Raw genomic sequence first — 21,772 nt, 5'->3', positions numbered from 1 at the left:
TATATATATATATATATATATACACACACGTTTTCGCACAGAGTGGCTTTAGGCTACACAGAACACGACAGAACCAATCGCACCAATCGCATGTTGGACATATTGCTTTAAACCACCAAATTGTTGTATATATGTCATGCATGCCACATAGATGATATTATGTTTATACAAAAATAACACCAACAGCCTATTACTGTGTATCAGAGTAATTACAGAAAACAAATCTTTTTTCAGTCTTTTTTGCAGTTAAGTTCAACTGAGAAGCAATATACATATACACATCGATGTATTTGTATCCAATATACACACACACACGTGTAATTATACTAGATATAAATACATAGACATGATAGATATATATATGTTGAGTGGTTATGACTTTTTCAACTGTGATTTTCAGTTTGTTTTAAACTTTTTTCCCCTCCTTTTTCTGGGATTGTTGAAGCGGACGTGACAGTTCTCCAAAGAGTCGCTTAAGATCCGACAACAGGAAGCTGTTCTGAAGAAAAGCGGCGGCGCGGTCCAAAACATCTGGATGAGAGACGAGAGTCCCGCCTGCACATGGCGGCCCGGTACTGTGAGGGCGACTCACCCGAGGGACAATCTTATCCAGGTGGGAGGACATGGGAGGGGGGGGGGGGGGTTGTGTGACTGCAAACTTTATAAAAACAAAAGAACAACACTTTTGCAGAACATCCTTAACGCTTTGCTGGGTGACGATTGGCTGATTGCTGCCCCTCCCATTACCTGTCAGGCAGCAGGTACCCCGCACCTGTTACGTCGTACCTGCCGCAGGAGCACAGCTGTTCATCAGTTCAACCAAGAACAAAAACCAACGCGTCACCCACTGGAGCCAACGGGCGCACGGCGGGAAGAGGAAGTGATGTCACGGCGGCGCTCTTTTCCAGGAAGGCTTCCGAAGCCGGCGGCGGTGGAAGGATGTCAATGACTCGCGGGCTCCGCCTCCTTTAAATGTCCCTATTTCATGTCTAAATAAAAGAAATGTGGCGTCCTTTTGTTCTTTGGGCTGAAATGAAACCGCCCCGGCCTTGATAAACTCAATTAGACCCCGCCCCCTGGACGTTGACATGAGGACAAATCCTTTCTACCGTTTATCGTGAATTTCTTCTGAAAGTCGTTTTCGTGGACTTCATCCAACATACTTTCTTCGCACGGGTCCACCTCAAAGACCCGGAGGGGGATCAGAGCGACCCATCGGCTCTGTTTGGTTCCTCAGGCTGTTCTCTCAACAGACCACGCCCCCTTCACGGAGAGGCGGGGCTTGAAGCCGTCAACCCTCAGTCCATTCATTCAAACAGATCAGTCGTAGTCGCTTCAAAGTACAGAAACAAAGAAACCCTGGGCTCGGATAGATAATTATTCACTCCCATTTAATGGTCGATACGGTTATCTGCATTCACGTTGCTTCATCGGCTGCACTCTAATGCCGAGCAGCGCGGAATCACATAGCGTGTAGTGTGTCACAACATCTTAGATAAAGTGAATGAAAAGGGGGCTGATGAGACTAGACGGTTGGGATTCCAATTGAGCGGCCGACAGGAAGTAAACAAGTCACTGCAGGTTTCTGAGCCCTAACGTCGGGTGACCAAGACAACACACGTGGCATAAATATTAGAGAGCTGTAAAAAGAGAGTTAGTCCACGTTAGATTCATCTCATTCATGTACTGTACTGTCACCAAACTCTTCAGCCTATACATATATATATATTCATATATCTCCAAAATATTAAAAAGTACTTAATATAAAAATACAGAAGAGTTGTAAAAAATGAGCAAAACATTGAGTTTTATATGAAAACCATGCAAGAAAGATTCCCCATTCCTGTAGTAACTCTAAGACTCTGGAAAGCAAGGGAATGAAAGGGGGGGGGGGGGGGGGGTCGATTGAGAGAAGAGCTGGCGACTGCCACCATCTTGCTTTTTCATGTAAACATTGTAGAGGTCCTTTAAACTCGGTTCGGCAGTGACGACTGAAGATTTTCTGCTTACTTTTTGGTCGTGTTTGGAGTAAAGGGCCGGGGGGGGGGATGTAGTGGGACGGGTGGGGGGGGGTTGAAAAAGCCCAAAGGAAACCTCGATAACAATGAGATAAAAAAACAATACAGACAACCTATAAAATATGGCTCTGAGTTACATAGAAAAAGATCATCGGGGGGGGGGGGTGGGGGGCTAGTCATGATAAAAAGTTGGAAATATGGCAGTAGTAGCACACAGGTTGAAGAGGGGGGGTTACACACATCGCTGCTCCTGGCTGAAGGATTCCTTCCTCTTTTAGGGACAGTGATCTGCAGGTACCGACACGTGGATTTAACCCTACGGGCTCACTGGTGACATCATCAATCCCCCCCCCCCCTCCCCCGATCAAACACAGTGTGAGAGGGCGCGTGACGATGAGGAAGATGGTGACGATCAAGCATCTCCTCGGCGGCTGGCCGTGAGACGTCACCAGGTTTCATTTGCAACGAACGGGGGAACCAACCGGCGCCGGTTCTCTGTTCAGAGACCCCTCGACTTCCTGCCTGGGAGAAGTGGAATTAAGCCCCGGGTACCTTTGCTCGGTTCTCAAGGGGGGGGATGGGCTTTTATTTGGACGAGACAAAAGGATGAATGGCAGTAAGTGTTTGGAAAGTGAGCTAAACTCAAATTACACTCGGTGGCACAGTGGGCCAGTGCTTAGTGAGGGAGGGGGGGGGGGGGTCGCCTCACAGTGTCACGGTCACAGGTTTTCACTTTTGATTGGTCGTCACACTTCAAGTGGGCGGGTCTTATTCGATACTAGCCTGACAGAGGAGCGGGGAGGAAAGAGAGCAGAGTGTTCCGGTCCGGTTCCTCCTGAATGAAGTGAAGTGAATGCCAACGGGGGGGGGGGACGATCTCAGACCAGACGCGTGAGCACAGGCGGGTCAGTTTTCGTCCTGTTGCGCTAACAGGAAGTGTCCCTCACGGACAGGAAGTAAAAGTGGCTCTGAACAGACGCCGCTGCAGATCGACGCGCACGTGGAAAATCCAAATATTCATTCCTAAATGATCATGCGAATCAACACGAGTGAGACGTAACATGCATCCTAACCCACCGCCACTCTGGGGGGGGGTCAGAGAAAACCAGAACCCTGACTGGCTGAGATGAGATCCGACCCCCCCCACTAAGCAGAGAGCCGGCCCATTCCGGACGCAGCCGGGCGAGATATTTTGGGGTCGGGGGGGGTCAGTAAACATTCTGTCCTCCCACATGCAACGCAGCCGATAAAAAGAAAAAGCAACACACCCAGACACGACAAAGGGAAGAACATTTCGTTTAACAGTTGACATTCTCAGGCGCCCGAATCAAACGTCGCTTAACATTCGTCAGACAAAACAAAGAAATAACAACAACAACAACAAAAAAGGTTACATTTTTGCAATTGCCTTAAAAATCTTGTGGTCGCCGGACCCCCCCCCCCGCTGTGAGCTGCGTGGGGGCGCGGGGGGGTACGAGCGTATGTACACGGCGCTCGCCGCACCCTTTGGCGAGTTCTGTGCCGTCTTTTGAGAGAGCGGGAATGGAAGGCGGCGTGCTGCTGAGTCCCAACGCAGCGCAAAAGCTTTTCCAAAGGGATCGTCGAGTAGAAAACATACACCAGCGGACAAAGAGGGAGAGACTCCGCCCCCTGGTGCACGTGCGTGTGTGCGTGTGCGTGCGTGCGTGTGTGTGTGTGCGTGATGTTGGTGGAGGAACAAACTTACAGGCAGAACGACGCCACAGTCAGTATGAAAGACGCACCGTGGCGGAAACGACTGAGGGGGGGGGGGCAAAGATGATGTGAAGCGTGTTGCGTGTTGCGTGCAGAATGACGGGATGCAGAGCGACTTCCATCCTAAGTGCGACAGTTCAGTTGGTGGGATGACAGATGATGCTGATGAAGAAGAGGGAGGAGACGGAGAAGAGGAAGGGGGTGGGGGGGGGGGCAGCTCAGATGCATGACTCGTGGCTGCGTGCGAAGGCGGCGGGCGGGTCTCCTCCTCCTCCCCCCGCCCCGGAGGAGGCGCTGGGGAGGGGGTCGACCTGCTCTGCGGCCTCCTTGGTGACGGTGCGAGCCTCCTCCTCGGACTGGGGGACGAACTCGGGGTGGGACATGAAGCTGTGGATGGAGCTACGGGACTCTGGGCTCTCCATCGGGTAGAGGGAGCTACGGAACGCGTTCACCACCTTAATCTGCAACGAGAGAACAGCAGCGTCAGCGGGCGCGAGGTGGAGGAGGAGGGGGATGTCAAACAGGCAGGTGGAGGGCGGGGGGGGGGGTCATGTAAGGTCGAGCTTCCGAATCCAGGCATGGAAGTGCAAAAACACAACAACAACAACACAACGTTCACAAGAGGTCGCCGGGATGAGAACCAAAAGAAAGCCACGAAACATCAACACGAAAAAGGTAAACAATAAATAAATGGTGCAGCAGGCGACTGAACGGGGCATCAAACACACACACACACACACACACACACACACACAAGAATCAAACACTGACTGTCATGTCCCGAATTATTTCAACTCTGACGTTATTCAAACACACACACACACACACGTGTATAAATATAAGTAAAGTCGTCCCGTAGTGGGAGGAACGTTGAGCATTTACATAAAGTATAAATATAAAGTATTGTGGTCTTTGATTCCCTCGTTGAAACGGGGTCGGTTCATTCTTCTGCTTTTGTCTTTAGCGACAAAAGATGAGAAACGGCGAGATGACTCACTCCGCAGAAATAAGCTCCTTTTAAAGCCTTTTTCTTAATCGTTTCCACGCCGTCACGCAAAAGGAGCTGAACTCTCCACGTCCAGGCTGAATACGCGATTCCTTTTACATTTGATGAAGTTTCAAACGGCGTCTGAAGATGGAAAAGTAACATACTAACAACACGCGTGAAAACATTGAGTGTGAAGCAACCTAAAGAGGTTAAGAGCCCTGTGAAGAGTATTAACGCAATTTGCGATTTCAGGGCAAATTAACCCAAAAGATGTCGATGAATTAAATTCCTATGTGTGTATAAACATGCATAAATAAGACTATTAACATGAAAACTTAAACTTAAACTGCTAATATTAAGCCTTTATTGTGTCCCCCGAACAGAAGACGTTCAAAGCATCCCGATCCCCACTAAACAACAACGTGCACACACACACACACACACGCACACTTGGGAAAAACAACAAACACATGCACACTGTTAAGTATTTATAATCACGCTCCGAGCCAGAATCATTTTGTCCTCCAGCCGCTCTCGTCTCGCTGCCTTAAGTCGTTCCTCTTTCATGAATCCACGGAGGCGGCAGCTGATCACACTGATTTATACGCACCAGCAGACACTCTTCATCTTAATTAATAACCCTGCAGTTCAAAGCTCTCTATTAGGGAACCACACGAGAGCTGCATGCAGAGCACTGCAGCTAAGAGCATGCATGCAACTATCGCACACACACACACACACACACACACGTGCACACATCAAAAGCTCCTGGCTGTTAAACCATGAGAGACTTGCTGAGTCTGACAGATTTAACCCTGCTCAGGATTAACCCACAACATTATCTTGGCGCCCAGGATGTCGCATTAGAGAAGAAGAATAAAAACAAATAAAGGAAAATAAAGCAGGATTTCTTTTTTTTAAGCTTCTTTCGCCGGCCAACGGTTGAGCTCTTTGGTCGACCCGTCGGGCAGCAAGTCACGTCAGGGTTAATAGACGCATGTTCAAGAGTTTAAATCTCCACAACATGCGGGTGGAGGAGAGGCGGCGGGCTGAGACAGCGATGAGAGATAATTAGAGGAAGAGGAGAAGCAGATTGAGACGGAGGGAAAAGCTGCGGGACGAAGGTGATGTAGGAAGCACAGAGATGGAATCACAGATCAGGTGATCCGCAAGTTCACTTTTAGTGAACCGTAAATGGTTTATCAAATAAAGCTGTATCTTACAGTAATTCCAAACAAAGAATACCCCAAAACCTGTTGATCGGCCCCTGTAATCTCAGATTTTAATATTTCTGGATCTTTCATTAACTTTCAGAGCTCGGCTAGCAGTTTCCCCCTGCTTTCAGTCTTGATGCTAAGCTAGGCTAACCAAGTCCTGACTCCAGCTACTTACCAGACGCCCAAATATGTGAACCTGAGATCCATATCAGTGACCTTTTACCGAAACCATTTCATCAGTGGATCACTTTTAAATTCTTTTCAAGGGATTTATGATGATGAAATCCTAATATGAGGCTTTACAGCTCAGAGATTATTCCTAGACAGTTTCTACAGCTTCAGCTACACTTCCTGAGCCCTTATTTATTCGGTCTGTCTCCCCAGACGGTTATTGATAGATTGATCGGTCATCGATCCGGAGGCGGCGTTTTAGTGCCGGTGAGTCATGCAGACAGAGGAGGAGAAAGAGAAGCGTCCAGCCGGGTGAAGCGAGGTGTTAGCTGGCCTCCGGTCACCGACTCACTGCCTGCAGTGGAGGAGGAAGCAGCGGCGGCGGCGGCAGGGGGCGGGGCCCCGGCCGAGTTGGTGAGAGAGGAGGAGGCGCTAAGCCCTAGGTGGGTGGGGCTAGAGAGAGTTTTGGCGGCGGTGGCGTCATTGTGCTGGCTGACGACGGAGGGCTGGCGGCGCAGAGCGCCGGGCACCGGGGCCTGGCCCGTCTGGAAGGTATAGACCACATCCATCTGAAGGAAGGACAGCCACAACACAGCGTTAGAGAGCAGAGGGAGGTGACAGGACAGAGGGAACATGGAGGGAGGACAGACTTCTGCAGGGAGGTTAGAGAGGCTTTTCCAGAGGTCTGAAGGTCAGTAATCATACGTCATGTCAACAGACAGAAGAAGAATAAGTTACCCAGCAGCACACGACAAAAGGCAAAGACACTTCCCATCCCGTCGACGCACACAGAGAAAGTGAGAGAAGGAGTGAAGGGGAGGGAGAGGTCAGGAGGGAGGTTTTTAGAGAGGAAAAAAGACGCCATTCAGTCTGCGAGAGACAAAGTAGGAAGACGCTCGGATAGGACGGAGGGATGAAGGAGAGAGAGAGAGAGAGAGAGAATGAGGAGCTTTTTGAATCCAGCACTTCGTAGAGGGGAAAACGTGTCACTCTGAGAGGCTGATAAAGTTCGTTCCAATTATTCCCCCACTGTGTGCGACTGTCGAGGCGTTGAGCGGCGCAACGCTGCCCGCCAGGATTAGAGAGGAGGAGGACAGGAAGAGGAGCGTGGAGAGATAAGAACCTAATTAGCTCGCAGCCTTTCGTTCGCCTCCCCCTCCATCCTCCCTTTCTCCATCCTCCCTTTCTCCATCCTCCCTTTCTCCCAGGAGGATGTCAGACTGATATTACAGATACGCAGACGTGGAGGGAGAAAAGAGAGAGCGAGCCTCCTCTTTTCTCTGCAGCGTGTCTGCCGGCGGAGCGGCAGACGAGATTTCTGTTTTCTCCTCGCATCACTTCCTCCGCTCACGGCGCCCTGCGGGCGTCGCGGAGGGCAGCTCAAGGTTATTTCCTGACACGTCCTTTTAGTGGCTTCTGATCGTATCACGCGATCTTCATCAGCAGGAGGAGTTGTCAAGGTGTCATTGAGTTAGATTCCGATTTTAGGAAATCCAGCTTCTACAAAAAAGGTCTCGGGTAATGTGAGGTTGTTTCTGAGTCCATACAGTCAGAACAATAGGTACACGTTACTCCCCCGCTGGGAGGAAAGCACCTGACTGACTGTGTGACTGTGAGTGTGTGTGTGTGTGTGTGTGTGTGTGTGTGTGTGTGAGCGTTGGCGGCTGTTACTGCAGGTGGGTGTTAGCATCGAGGCTAATGAACCCAATAGGGACTGAATAGGACTGCCTATGGACATGCTAATGCTCAACGAGTGTAAATGCAACCTGTAGGAGGAGGATGGCGCACACACACACACACACACACACACACACACACACACACACACACACACACACACACACACACACACACACACACACAGATGAGTCACAGGCTAAGACGACGCTGTGAAGGTGCTGCTGTTTAGCTCCAACGCCGACTGGGTGAAGAGGATAAATATTCAGTGAGCCGTGAGTTTTTGTTAAAAACCTCCCGTTGGACCTCCACCGTGTTGCTTCTTTCCTTCAGAGATCAACAACATCAATAATCCAAAACACATTTAAGATTTGTTACAAGTTGAGACGTGAGGTTCAGCGAGTTTATGTAGAAAGAGTCCCGGTAAATAATGGTTGTGATCACGTAGATGATGTGGTGAGACGACCAGATGTTTCACCTCTGGGGTTTATCTTGAACATGCTGGAAGACTCAGAGATTTTAATAAACTATTAAACCTGCTACTAATCTTTTTTTTGCCCTTTTCTTAACATTTAACATCTTAACACTTCACATCTATCCGCTTGTGTGCGTCTAATTCTACAGCAAACTCCAGCTCAGAAACGTTCGTAGAGAATTGAATCTCTCCTCGGCGTCCTGATGGAACACAGCTCATTACTGCCGCTGATTTCGGGAGGTTTGTTTGATTTTGGGAGGATGAAGGCGAGGAAGAGGAGGAGGCTGCAGATGAATCGGAGTTTCTCTTTGCAGATGACAGCGCTCAGAGATTTACCCAAACAGGTTTGAACAAACATTTCACCAATGAGACAAGCAAACAAACCCAAAACAAAACTGCGTCACCATGGCAACAAATGTTTCCTGCAGCTGAAACAACAAGACATTTGAGTCTCCACCTTGGAAACCTGATATCTGTGGAGGGGGGGGGGTGTTCAGAGCGGCGTACCTGCGTCTGGATTCGGTTCAGACCTCTGAACCAGAGGATCTGGCCTCTCCTCATCTCCATCTCGGCGTGGTCGATCTCGTCGGCGCCCTCCGTCAGCTCCTCCTCGTGCATCTCCTCCTTCGTGGTGCCGTGACCGGCTTCCTTCAGGAACTTCAGGCGGTGGGTGGGGATGGCGGAGATCAGCTGATATTGAACAAAGACAAAAACAGGACAGTTGAGGGATCGATGGGTCATCGTTCATTCTACACAACCTGTGAGGAAAAAGCCGTGAAGCTCGGAGACCAAACCGAAGTGAAGGTTCAACAAAGATGTGCTGTCCCGTTGCATTATGGGAAATGTAGGATCCAGTGATTCTGGAGCTGGCCTCATTCAGGGACTCAAAGATCTGTCTGTCGTCGTATTTTACAACGTCGTCCAAAGAAAGTCCAACAAATCCTCTCAACAACGCTCTGGTAATTGGAAATGAACCAGTTCTAAACCCTGGAGTCTGTTTATCCAAATAGTATAATACTAATTACTACTACTCGGTTTCAACAACCGTAAGTTCTCCAGCAGTGTGAGCGCGGAGAGGGAAACACTAGAGCAGAGATCATGAATCACGACTCAGTGATTAAAGCCAAACACTGATTAGTGAAGTCTAATCTTTATCTGCGACTGAACGCCACGTTCAATAGACACCCAGAGAGAAGAAGGGATTCGAATGTCATCGTTTCTGAAGCTTCCAACTGTTCAGCTGAGCTCTAATAAAGTCCCCTTAAGTCTCACATAAGAAGTGCAATATTCTCTAATAACTCTAATAAACATAAAAGTTATTTCTGAGACAAGTTTGACAATCTGGATTCCTGAATGCTTGGGAGTAGTTTTTTTTACAGTAGAAATCCTCTTAAATCAGCTACGACCTCAAATGGCAAATACAACACTGATAAAAACAACAACAAAAAAGGTTACTTTTATCTCTGTTCATTTATTTCCATTGTTGCATCATAATTATGTTGGATCATTATTTTATCGTTAATCACACGCCAGCTTTTTATAGTCACCTTCTCTTCGTTAGAAGCAAAATACAGACCTCAGATCAGCCTGTTTCTGTCAGCATCTGTTCTCAGTCTCTGCCCTCCAACTGAACCAGCAGGCTTCCTGCGCCTTAACTTCTTTTTCTATATAAAGTAAGCTTTCTAAACCCGTGTGTGTGTGTGTGTGTGTGTTTGTGAGCTCGCACACAGAGACCGACACGCTGGGTTTGTTTTCCCTCGGCGCTCATAAACAGCAGTCGCGCTGCGGTCATGTGCAGCGCTCATCACCATGGCGATGGTCGTGATGGCAACGCTGCAGCAGCCGTGTGACAGATCAACAGCTGCCTCAGACCTCGTGCATCCACCTCGTCATCTTCCCCGTCTCCTCCCGCTCGCCAATGCGTTACTCACAGAGATCAAGGGAGCAGAACGCCCTGTGGTTCTGGTTCTGGTCTCACCTGTCCCCAGAGGAGCTCTCCCACGCCGATGAAGACGCACCACAGCCACTGGTCGATGGTCAGAGCCGTGCAGGAGAACGGCTTCCCTCCGAACTGAACGATGACGATCTGAGGAGGAGGAGAAGCAGCCGGCTGGTGTTAGCTGAGCTACCGTCCTTTATCAGGATCAGTTTATGTTTGTTTAAAGTATTAACTGGTAAATCTACAGCTCCATTGTTGTCCAGAAACCATCAAACACACGTCAGTGAGTTTTACACAAGCAAATTCTGTGGATTAATCCGCCGCTGGAGGCAGCCGACAACTTTAAACACAATTCTTTGTGCATATTCACATTGAAATCCAGCCCGTTAAAGCTGCAGCGACGTCCTTCGGGACAGAAAACAGATCATGACACTTCTGCGTCATTAGCTCCGCCCCCAGTGGGTTTTGTTCTCAGGTCGTTTCTTTGTCACCAGGATTCTGAGCAAGAAGCCGCTGACAATCGACTTAAGACCAGCGTTACCTGCAGGGCGAAGGTCCCCAGCACCACGGTGCAGAAGATAGGGTTCCTGTAGATGCCCTCGAACACGTTCCTCTCCCCGTGGATCTTCCTGGCGTTGATCTCGTTGAAGAGCTGCATCATGACGAACACGTTGAACACGATGGTGTAGTGCTCGGACGGCGGCGAGTGCAGCGGAGTGTTGCGTCCGTTGTCGATGTCGAAAATCTTCTCGCCTGAGGAACAAACCGTGAAAATATGAATTCCCTCTAAAAAAAACAACAGGATTCCCATTCAGAAGAAACCGGTTCCTCACCGGCGAAGAGCAGCGTGAAGATGATGACCAGCTGGTACACGGCGTGGCCCAGGATGTTCTTCATCATGGTCCTGGAGATGAGCGGCTTGTTGCGGCCGTACGGCCGGCGCAGCAGGAGGGACTCGGTGGGCGGCTCGGTGGCCAGAGCGAGAGACGCCAGAGTGTCCATGATGAGGTTGACCCACAGCATCTGGACGGCCTTCAGGGGGGAGTCCTGCAGGAGGAGGTCAGGAGTTTAATGCACATTGTCATGAACACAGCGTTGAAGCACGGTTTTCTTCCTAAATTAAGACACATCTTCCCCTGTTAAAGGAAATATTCTCCTGAAAAGATCAGTTGAAGATAAAGGGCTGTCACATCCCGGCCGTCGTCATTTTCTTCTCCTCTTTTCTCACTTCACGTCGGTCTTTTCTGTCCTTTTAAAAACAGCTCTGATTGACACGGACTCAAGCGACATCACTTGAGGTAAGCGATGAGACCTCGCAAATATCAAATATAAAAAAACAACCAAACATTTAAATTAAAATGTTTTTTTATATTATGAATAAAAAGTGCCTGTTCACTACATTTTATGTACCAACAATAAGAAGCAATTGCATCACAGTGTGTTGGACTGACTTAAATGCATATAAAAACATTTATTGGGAATGAAACCTACGCTCCTCAGACCGGCTTCTGTTCAACAGAGACACACATCCGTTTAGCGTCTTTAATGATCAGGGAGCATGAACACAGACACCACGGACCTGCTGAGCCTGGTGCATCGCAGGGTTATGATGGTGACGTGTTGCCATGGTTTCAGGCTGTATCTTAGCCTACTTTGTGCTCGGGACTCTGTAGCCCAGTTAGTTATCTGTCCTGCCAGCTGTGAGCCTTTCAATTAATGCACAGCCGCGTGTAACTTTTTATTCTTGTGTCGGGAGTTTGGTCTCCTGATTAGAGGCGCAATATGAAACCAAAAAAGTGACAACGCTTCCTCGCCTCCACACATCGCTCCGACGGTCACATAAAAAAAAGCCTGAAAATGAATCGCCTTTTCTTGTTTCTGTGGAGATTTGAGCAAAAATAAATTCACAGAAGCCTCAAAGTGCAACGTGGCCATTGAGCTCATATTTTAGAATCCACAGACGAGGTGGAAATACAGATTCTCCACCAGCAGAGAGCACAGCTCACATTCAAACCGCAACATCAGCTGACTGGCAACAGGGACCTGACACATTTACACCTGCTGATACGAAAGCCTAAACTCTGTGGTGGAGAATTTGAATTCATATCTCAACGGTAGGAAGTCGGCCCAAGCTTCCTGTTTCCTTTAAAGCTTCCACATATATATATTAAGTCCCCTGCACCCTGAGGAGTGTATTGTGGTGATTAGACCTGGAGAGTTGGATTAACCACCACTTCATCCACAGTAACATCGCAGATACAAAGATATTAACCGATTATCCATATTTTAATTATCATCACAAACACAGAAATAACTTAAATCTAAGAAGGCACAATCCTTTCCGGACCTTGGTATTGATGTATTGAATGACCTGAACGCTTTCACCATTACCACCATCACCCCGTGACCCCGTGACCCTGTGACCCCATGACCCACCTGCGTGATGCAGGCGCCGGTGAACGCCACGATCACGGCCACCACGTTGACGGTCAGCTGGAACTGCAGGAACTTGGAGATGCTGTCGTAGACGTTCCTCCCCCACATCACGGCCTTGACGATGCTGGTGAAGTTGTCGTCGGTCAGGATGATGTCGGACGCCTCCTTGGCCACGTCTGTGCCGGCGATTCCCTGGCGAGGAGAAGCAGATCAGGTCCCGGGTGTTAGTATCCGTGTGTCATGTTTCTAGTAACATGCATGGAAAAAATATATATTTATATTTACTCCAAAAGGGAGTTTTTTTCTGAATGGTTGAGCAACATTTTATTATTGGTTCGTAACGTTTAACTGATTTTCCTTTAAGGCTCCAGATAAGGCCTCTTGTGATTTGGGTCATGATGGTTTGTCTCAGTTCCAAATGTGGATTAATACACAGCTAAAAATATCCTCCTGTTTGACTTCAGTCACAGTGGTGCTTTCTTATGATGCTTTTAAAGTTGGAAGCAACGAGTCAATGAGTCGTCGAGACGTGTGATGAGGGAGGAACGAGCGCTAAACAGACGGGGGGAGTCATCCTGGTTTGACTTTTACTCCCTCAGCTGTGACACCGAGCGGTTTCCTTTCAACAGAACGATGCAGCTGGAGTCTCGTGATGTTCCAATTATTCATTTTTTTGTCCTGGTGCTCAGCCGGTAGAAACAAAGCGCTGTCACTATTTGTGGATCAGATCAGGTTTCACCGTCTTTGTTTCTGTTTTTCCAAAATGCTGCTGGTTCCATGCGAAGCCCAGACCCTTCTCGTAGATAGGCGGGTCACATGTTAATATTTTAAGCACTATGCCAATGCTTTATGTTCTCGAACAGAGAAAGAAACCATAATGTGCAGAAATTAGTAGAAAGAAAAATACATTAAAGTGTGAAAAACACGCTGGAATGGCTTGAAAAAAGGGTTATCAGCTAAATTTAAATTAAATAAGATAAAACTCACTGATACTTTAATATTCAAAGGATTGAAATCAGGTGATCTGTGACCAGGATGAGAGACTGAGATTATTTAATATACAGAACACATCAAGGACGGGATAATATAGGATCTTATCGAGAATCATGGTAAAAAGACAAGAAGTTAATTGTGGTGAATTTCATTTATCGGGATAATCGTGGATATCGTGATGTGAAAAAGTTCAATATCAATCGTGTGTCGGACTATTTGTTTCTTAACTACAGGTGAGGTAAAGAGATTCCACGGACCTGATGAGCATCCAGGCTCAACACGTATTGATCTATTTTTCCATTTCACAGCTTTCTTAATGACTCCACGGCATTAAAACTCAAAGAGTCACTGAGGTTGACGCTCGGAGATAATAACCTCTTCATGGCTGCATTAGAAATGTAATTAACTCAACGGGTTTCTCTTTCTGGAGCGGCGGGAGACTGAAACAGTGAGAACTTGTGCGAAGACGACGTGGAAGCAGAGGAGGCTCGGTTACCATGGCGAAGCCGACGTCGGCCTTCTTGAGCGCCGGGCCGTCGTTGGTTCCGTCTCCCGTCACCGCCACCACCTGCCGGGTCTCCCCCACCAGGCTGTCGATGATACCTGATACCAACAGCAACGACAAACCAGCCACGTTAGCGCTCCGCCGCTGGTTAAAACGGCCTTGCGGCGCGCAAACAAAGGCGCGGCGAGCAGCGGAGCGCGGCGAGCGAGGGGCCCACCTTTCACCAGAGTGTGTTTGTCCGTCGGAGAGGAACGAGCCAGGACTCGCAGCTTGGGCCAGACCTTGTCCAGGCGCTCTTGTTCCACCTGCGGGATGCGACACGAGGGGAGCGGAGGAGCGGCGTTACGTACCGAATGCGGTGAAATCACGGTGAGGAAAGCGTGACCCCTCGGCTCACCTCTCCCTGGTCGTTCCTGATCTGCTGGTTGAACTCTTTGCCCTCCATGCACAGGAAGTCCTCTCCGGGCAGCAGGATGCCGCACTTGGTCGCGATGGCGCGGGCCGTGTTGATGTTGTCCCCGGTAACCATGCGCACGGTGATGCCGGCGCGCTGGCACTTGGAGATGGCCTCGGGTACCTGGAGGGGGGAGAGGAGCGGTCTGTGTGACATCGAAGCAGCCGGCGGCGTTTAACACCTCGGAGCATCCGCACACCTGGCGGCCGGCTCAGCGCACCGTGCACGTCGTTCCTTTATCTCCACACTGTCACGGACCGCCGAGTGTTTTCACCACAACATTTTCCCTTCAATGCAACAATGAGCAGCACAGCCAGATGAGTCGGGTTAAACTAGTGAGCTCCGTGTTCTCTTTGTTCCCCTCCAGATTATGCAGAACATTTCAAACTCAACCCGAGCAGAAGAGGATCATCTAAACCGATTATCGGAGATTAAATACACTACGTGTTCGAGGTAAACCAAAAAGATACATTTCAATTGATGCAACAAATATTCAGCCAGAGACAACGATTGAAGTCAAATCTGATTAAAATCTTATTTTTGAATGGTGACTCGCAGCGTGCAGGTGATGATCAGGTCTGTTGAACAAATCCCCCCAAACCAAGGAGTCGACGGGCGCCGCCCAGTAAAACTTCACACAATCTAAAATAAAGGCCGTGATTTTTTTAAAGAAATCTTGATACAGAAAAAGAAACATTTAGACAGAAAGAAATATATTTAAGAGCCCTCCTTCACTTCTCAAATGAGGCCACGAGGCGCCCACGTAGCTCCTCCCACATTTAAACCCTCTTCTTACTTTGACCTGACTGACCAAGTGAAAAGTGGGCGGGGTCACGCTTTCTCCGTACCTCGTGTCTCACGGGGTCCTCGATGCCGACCACCACGATGCAGGTGAGGTCGTTCAGGATGTCGTTCTCGCTCTCCCAGTTGGGCTCCCCGGCCTCGGCGGGGAAGTCCCTGTAGGCCACGCAGATGGTCCTCAGGCCGTCGCACGCCATCGGCTCGATCACCTTCTTCACCATCTCGTCACGGTCCTTGGGCTTGAAGTTGCGAGGCTGGCCCTGGGCGTCCAGGATGCTGGAGCATCTGGTGGAAGAGGAGGAGAAACGTCAGCCGCCCCTCCTCCCTCAGATCCGCACAGATCAATGATCAGATGATCGCTTTACTTTCTGAGGACGATCTCCGAGGCTCCTTTGCTGTACATGCGGTAACCTCCGTCGGCGTTCTTCAGCACCGTGCTCATGGACTTGCGGGCGGAGTTGAAGGTGTAAACCTTGTAGAGCTTCTCTTCTGGGATCTCTTCTCTGATTGGCTGGTAGTCCCTCTTCAGGTCCAGCACCAGGCCCAGCAGGGCGCACTCCGTCTTGTTCCCCACGTGGCGGGGCAGGCCGCCCTCCTTCTCCGGAGGCTGAGGAAGAGACGAGAGGTCTGAATGTGACGAGAGAACGCGCGGCGCTTCAATGGGCTCTGGGCGGCGAGGCGCTTCTCACCAGGATCTTGGTGGTGTAGGCCGAGTTGATGGCGATGCTGTTGACCATGACCTCCAGGGTCTCCGGTTTGATGGCGTCGGGTTCGGGGACGGTCCTGTAGTGCGTGTCGCCGACATAGGCCTGCACCACCGTCATGCGGTTCATGGTCAGCGTGCCCGTTTTGTCGGAGCAGATGGCCGTGGCGTTCCCCATCGTCTCGCAGGCGTCCAGGTGACGCACGAGGTTGTTGTCCTTCATCATTTTCTAGAGTAATGCAGAAGGCGGGAAGAGACACGACTTGGCATTAAAGGCGAGTTCAAAAATGAAACGGGTAGGACCGCGACGTCCGTAGAGCTCCCGTTTCCCACAATCCCCCTTGCTCCCCATCGCGCTCACCTTGACCGAGTAGGCCAGAGAGATGGTGACGGCGAGCGGCAGCCCCTCTGGAACGGCCACCACCAGCACGGTCACGCCGATGATGAAGAACTTGACGAAGTACTGGATGTAGATGGGGGTGCACTCGGCCAGCCAGGAGCGACCCTGGATCCCGAAATTGTCGATCACGAAGAAGAGGATGAGGATGATGACGGTCACGGCCGACATGATCAGTCCTGGTGAGAAGGAGCAGCAATGAGCTTTTGCACTTTTGACACGTTGGTGGTTATTAAGGACGAGCCAATGGCCAAAAACTCCAAGGAAGCAAAGCAAGTAAAAAAGCATCAATTTTGAGTTTCACTGCTTTTTCGTTCTCTCTATGATTTATTTCTATCTACTATTAAGTATCAAATGAATGAGGAGCAAAATACACGTTTACAAGTTTGCACAAGGTTGCAGGCTTTCATGCTGGTGAACGGATTTATCCTTTAATGTTTCAAACTTTGAACTGTCTGCATGCGCGTAAAATCTGACGCAAGCAAAGGCAATAAAGTTCAACCTGCTATTTGAGTAGAACTATCAACAGAAACACAGTCCAATCTGCAGTATGGGAAGAACTATTGACAGATTGGGATGAGACTTTAAACTGGATGGTTGATTTGATCAGTAAGTAATCAACACGTATTGGTATGTTGTATCAGCTGAATAGAGCCTTTAGCTGTAATGTGACCCGTCTCCCTCACAAGCTCTAAGGCAGATTTTGAGTCCGTTCTGCGACCACATCACTACGCCTGATGTGCATTCGTTCATGCTGCTGTGATGCTGTGATGGAAATGCTACTGGGGGATAAATCCCCTCATCACTTTTTATTACTGCCACTTTGAGTCTTCTAGATGCATAATTGTTGTCTGCGTGTGTGTTGCACTAAATGCGAGTGCCAAATACACATTTCCGCTTAATGCATATTTATCTCCTCTGGTGGAGCTCGGAGCCTCTGTGCAGAGACGTCATGTGAAACTGGTTGGCCGTGCGTGTGTGTGTGTGTGTGTGCGCTCCTCACCGGCCTTCCCGATCTGCACCGCCAGCTTGGTCAGTTTGCCCTGAAGCACCGACTTCTCCTTCTTCGTCACGTTGACCTTCTTCACCGGCTTGGCCTCCTCCTTCTCCTCCGACTCGGCGGCCTCCTCGCTCTTCAGCGGCTGGATCTCCAGGGCGATGCCGTCCTGGGTTTTGGCTGGGAGGGGGAGGGGGTTGATAAGGTGGTGGGTTCGGGTAAAAGGAGGAGGACCGGGAGGGAGGAGGAGAGGTCAGGGAAAGGTTTGTGATGAAGAAGAGGCGAGGATGAAGGAGGGGGGACGGTGATGCAATATCACGGAAGAGGCGGATGAGTGTATTTAAACAAATCAAAGGTGAAAGAGGAAAGTTTTCAGCATGATCGGGAGCAGAGGACGAGGGAAGGAAGGCGGGACCGGGTGACAAAATGAAGGAAATCAATAAATGATAATAAATCACAGAGAGAAGGAGGGAGCAGGAGTGGTTCGGGGGTGAAGGGCAGAGAGGCAGAGAAAACGTTACAGGTTCAGAAAGATGAAAAGGACCAGACGAGTTCAGGAGAGACTTAAACTTTAACATCTGGATCAACACGGTGAGCCTTTGTCTGTCTCAACAATGCGTGATCACAGGTCATGGAGGACGGTCCAGCTTTCAGAGAGACGAGTTCGTATGAAGGAGCAGCGGACAGAACGGAGGACAGCAGATACAACAGAGAGGATTTAACCAGGGGGGGGGGGGGGGGGTCGGTCTCACACACACACACACACACACACACACACACACACACACACTGTGTTTTATCAGATTTTGGAACGAGGCCGTGTTGTGAAGTCTTTGCTGCTCATTTGCATAAGCAAACTGCGGGTCCCGTCTGGATTGGCGTGCGGACCCTCCTCCGCCCAATGCAGCTGCCCCCCCGAAAGACACCTCACTTCTTTACTGAAGCCTGTTTGTTTAATTCATGCGCAGGCGGACAGAAGTGTAAGAGGCTTATTGTGTTGTTTTGTGTGCCGTGTGGGAACCGTGTGAAGCATCAATGGTATTAGGCTGATATTTATTTTATGTAGATGGGTTTTTATTCCTCTAATAAAGTGTTAAGGGGTTTGGACTAAAGGGCTGATGCAGACGTGAGAAGCTACGCTGAGTGTTTTAATCCCTTTAATTCCTATTTGTGTGCGTCTTTCACCGTGTCGTCCTATATTGGCTTGTGTTTCTTTCACCTGAGAAAAAGAGAAAACCTGAACATCAATGGCATCCTAAAAGTCCACTTAAAGTGGCCACTGAGTGTCTGTCCTTGTTTTTAACGAGATGAAATAACGTTAAAGCATCTTGACTGGCTCATTAGAAGTGGCGATATTGTTCAAGTGCTTTTGTCTGCTGGTTTATGGCTTGATTTGGTTTGGTTTTTGACTCTCGAGGCAGATTTGCACGGATGCAGCGGAGCAGATCGCCTCGCAAAGCACCGATTAGGCTAATGACCAAATCTCAGGAGGTGCACCTCGTCGTGAGCAGGTGGTACCCGTCAGGTGAAAACCACAGAAGGATCGGCAAGTGTCTTTGCATCAGGCTCAACGTCTAACTAAAGAAATCTGCTTCGGTGGCCGACGTGTTTTGCTGAAAACATCGACGGGTCGTATATGGGAGCTGGAGAAAAGCGAGGAGCTTCAACATGACGTGAGGTGTGTTTTTTTTGGACACCTCTATCCCGAAAGTCCATCCCTGTAGCGGCCGCTGGCTCACCCAGCTTCATCAGACGTTTCCTTTATTTGCTAAAAAAGGGAAGGTCCCTTCACGACAGCAAGACCGCGACGAGACATTTAGACACTCTGAATGTGCGGATGAGTCAAACCAGGAAGCTGCGGAGCTTTATGCACATGGTCCACTCTGAAAACAAGCCACAACACAGAACCAGCTGACACCGCTTCACACCAACAGGACTGAGACCCACGGACCAACCACAGGACTGTAAACAGGCGCAGCACGGAACCATGGGAGAGCGCACGGCGGGCAGAGGGTGTGGGGGGGACGGGGGGGGGGGGAAATAAAACGTAAAGAACCACAGCGATGCAGAACCACGACAGAGAGAGAGACAGGTGGAGGTGGTGGAGGTGGAGGAGGAGGCTGTGGAAGCTGCAGGAGACGTGGAAACGACAGAGGAGGAGTGGGGGGGCGACAGCATGAAGTCCTGAGCAACGCCCTGCGAGGAGGCAACCGTTAGAGAGGCTGAGGGGGGTTAGAAGGCCACACAGGAGAGGGAACAGCCCACTGGTGCTGCAAGGGTGCAACTCCCACTCTCCTCAGCCCGGGACCCCCAGCGCACCCGCTGGACCGGGCGGGTCTTTATCAACAGTGTCAACAGGCAGTTTGGGGAGGGGGGGATCCACTTAAATGGGACATAATGAGGCCTTTTTTTTTTTTTTACCTCCTCCTGCATAGATGTTTCAAATTAAAAGCCTCCAGCAGCTCAAAAGGACAAATACCACCTTGAGTAGGCTTTTAGTGTGAAACATCTGCAGGAAGTTTCATTATTGCTAATTCAAAACTAATTGGGGAAAAAAAGAAGAGAAAAAAGCCACATAGAAGTGAATGAAAACAGAATTTGGGGGAGCAGCCGAGCGGTGAAGCGACGTGACTCGTACTCGTACTGAGCGATTGGATTTAAAGAAGCTTCCCTGTTTTCTGATTTGCTCTTCTTTCATTTGTTGTTCATTCAAACACAAAAGCAGTAATTTCACCACTCCGCTGCTCTCATTATTCTCATCACTGATATGGTTTATATATACAGTCATTTTGTCCAGTTGCTTCTACTTTGCTCTTGTGTTATTCCCTGCACACGTGTGTCACTTTTAAAGCTTTTCACGAGCTCAAAGGGAATTTTTTCCCCCCAAACGTTTAGTTGACTTGTCAACCGCATGAACAGAAAATAAACTGGCAGCCATTTCGATAAATGATTAATTGTTGAAATCACATTCCAAGCTTGTGCCAGCTTATGTTTCATCCGTCTCATTCGATAACAAACACCATATCTGCTGGTTTTGGTTTGTTGGATTTGAGATTGTTAGACTTTAGCAAACTGTGATGAAATTAATCCCAAATTGAAGGCTTCATTTCTCCGAGTAAGCTTTTACAGTGAAGCATCTGCAGGAAGTGACAGCAACTTGAGTGATACAAAACGCAGCAAAGTAGAAAGGGGGGGGAGGAGGTGTGGGGGGGGGGTCATTCACAGTTTTTAGGCCATTGGGGGGCAGAATAACTGACAGAAACATAAATCTGACAAAATAAATGGTGAAAACAATCGTCCAGAGGCATCGATAATCAGTGAAGCTGAGTAAAGAGCGTTGAGGTACAGATTCTTCTGCTCCGCTGCAACATCCTGACTGCTTCAGTTACAAACCCAGATTATAGATGTTAATCCACTTTCCCTATTATAATAATGTCTCCAGATGTGGTGATTTTGAATTGAATTCAATTAGGTGTTAATTTATGAGTCGATAAGAAGATCCTACCTCTCTGGCTACATAAACTAAAACAAATGATCTTATGGAATATGATGCATCGCTGTACATCAACCTACGAACGGAATATAAAACGATAGCACAACAAAATAAATATCACATTAATGCAGCAGTGATTGTAATCCAGAAATCCATAAAAAAGCAATAAAATGCTTTGATTAAAATTTCACTCTGCACCGAACATGAGTTGATGTCTCCCCCCTTTTCCCCCCTTCGCCCCGCTGATCAGAGTCCTGCACAAACGCTGGTCCTGACTTCACGCTCAAGAAGCTTTGCTTGCAATGTTCTATTGCGGGAGGAGGCACTTTACGCTTTAATGAAAAGGACCTGAGCACCTCTTCCACGACGGAGCGCTACGACGTGGTCGATCGGACTGACGGCGTTTTGGGGTTTTTTGTTCTTCGAATTATTTTCGTGTGTAAATGTGTGATGACCGACCAAGAGCGAGGAGTGTGTGTATCTGTGTACATCAAGAAGCCTTCTGTCCACAGCAGATGCTCAAACCACAGGAGGTCGAGAGCAGGGGAGCTGTGTGTGTGTGTGTGTGTGTGTGTGTGTGTGTGTGTGCGCGTGTGCAGACAGCTTGCAGAGGAAGTTGGACATGTGTTGGATCACACGGGACATTGAGGACGGATGGCTGGTCGAGTTTGGAGGTTGCAGCGATGTCGTTATTGACACACAGCAGTCAAATGCCTTGATTGTATGAAGTCTGGGGGAAGCACAGAGGGAGCGCTTGATTTCCACGAGGCGTCG

The 21,772-nt window shown here is 49.0% G+C and overlaps 1 protein-coding gene across 10 annotated transcripts in view; it reads right to left on the bottom strand.

Moving 5' to 3' along the window:
* Positions 1-91: 91 nt before the first annotated feature.
* Positions 92-21,772, bottom strand: part of LOC120834865 (plasma membrane calcium-transporting ATPase 1) — a 50,307-nt gene continuing 28,626 nt past the window's right edge. For 7 of the 10 annotated variants that reach the window (XM_078092768.1, XM_078092770.1, XM_040203199.2 and 4 more), the window contains 14 exons: positions 17,512-17,685; positions 16,473-16,687; positions 16,098-16,340; positions 15,774-16,015; positions 15,456-15,693; positions 14,551-14,730; positions 14,371-14,458; positions 14,145-14,251; positions 12,656-12,847; positions 11,053-11,266; positions 10,761-10,972; positions 10,259-10,366; positions 8,788-8,970; positions 92-4,213 (listed from right to left, as the gene is read on the bottom strand). In XM_078092768.1, the coding sequence (XP_077948894.1) occupies positions 3,971-4,213; positions 8,788-8,970; positions 10,259-10,366; positions 10,761-10,972; positions 11,053-11,266; positions 12,656-12,847; positions 14,145-14,251; positions 14,371-14,458; positions 14,551-14,730; positions 15,456-15,693; positions 15,774-16,015; positions 16,098-16,340; positions 16,473-16,687; positions 17,512-17,685 (2,639 nt within the window). In that variant the 3' untranslated portion in view covers positions 92-3,970. Of the gene's footprint in view, positions 4,214-6,480; positions 6,698-8,787; positions 8,971-10,258; positions 10,367-10,760; positions 10,973-11,052; positions 11,267-12,655; positions 12,848-14,144; positions 14,252-14,370; positions 14,459-14,550; positions 14,731-15,455; positions 15,694-15,773; positions 16,016-16,097; positions 16,341-16,472; positions 16,688-17,511; positions 17,686-21,772 lie in introns of all 10 variants that reach the window. The other 3 variants (XM_040203202.2, XM_040203204.2, XM_078092772.1) reach the window with 2 other exon arrangements.

This window comes from Gasterosteus aculeatus, chromosome 17 (genome assembly GCF_964276395.1).
Source record: "Gasterosteus aculeatus chromosome 17, fGasAcu3.hap1.1, whole genome shotgun sequence".
NCBI classification, from domain to species: Eukaryota; Metazoa; Chordata; class Actinopteri; order Perciformes; family Gasterosteidae; genus Gasterosteus; species Gasterosteus aculeatus.
Note: the sequence above shows the minus strand (reverse complement) of the source record. Positions and strands in the feature narration are given on the sequence as shown.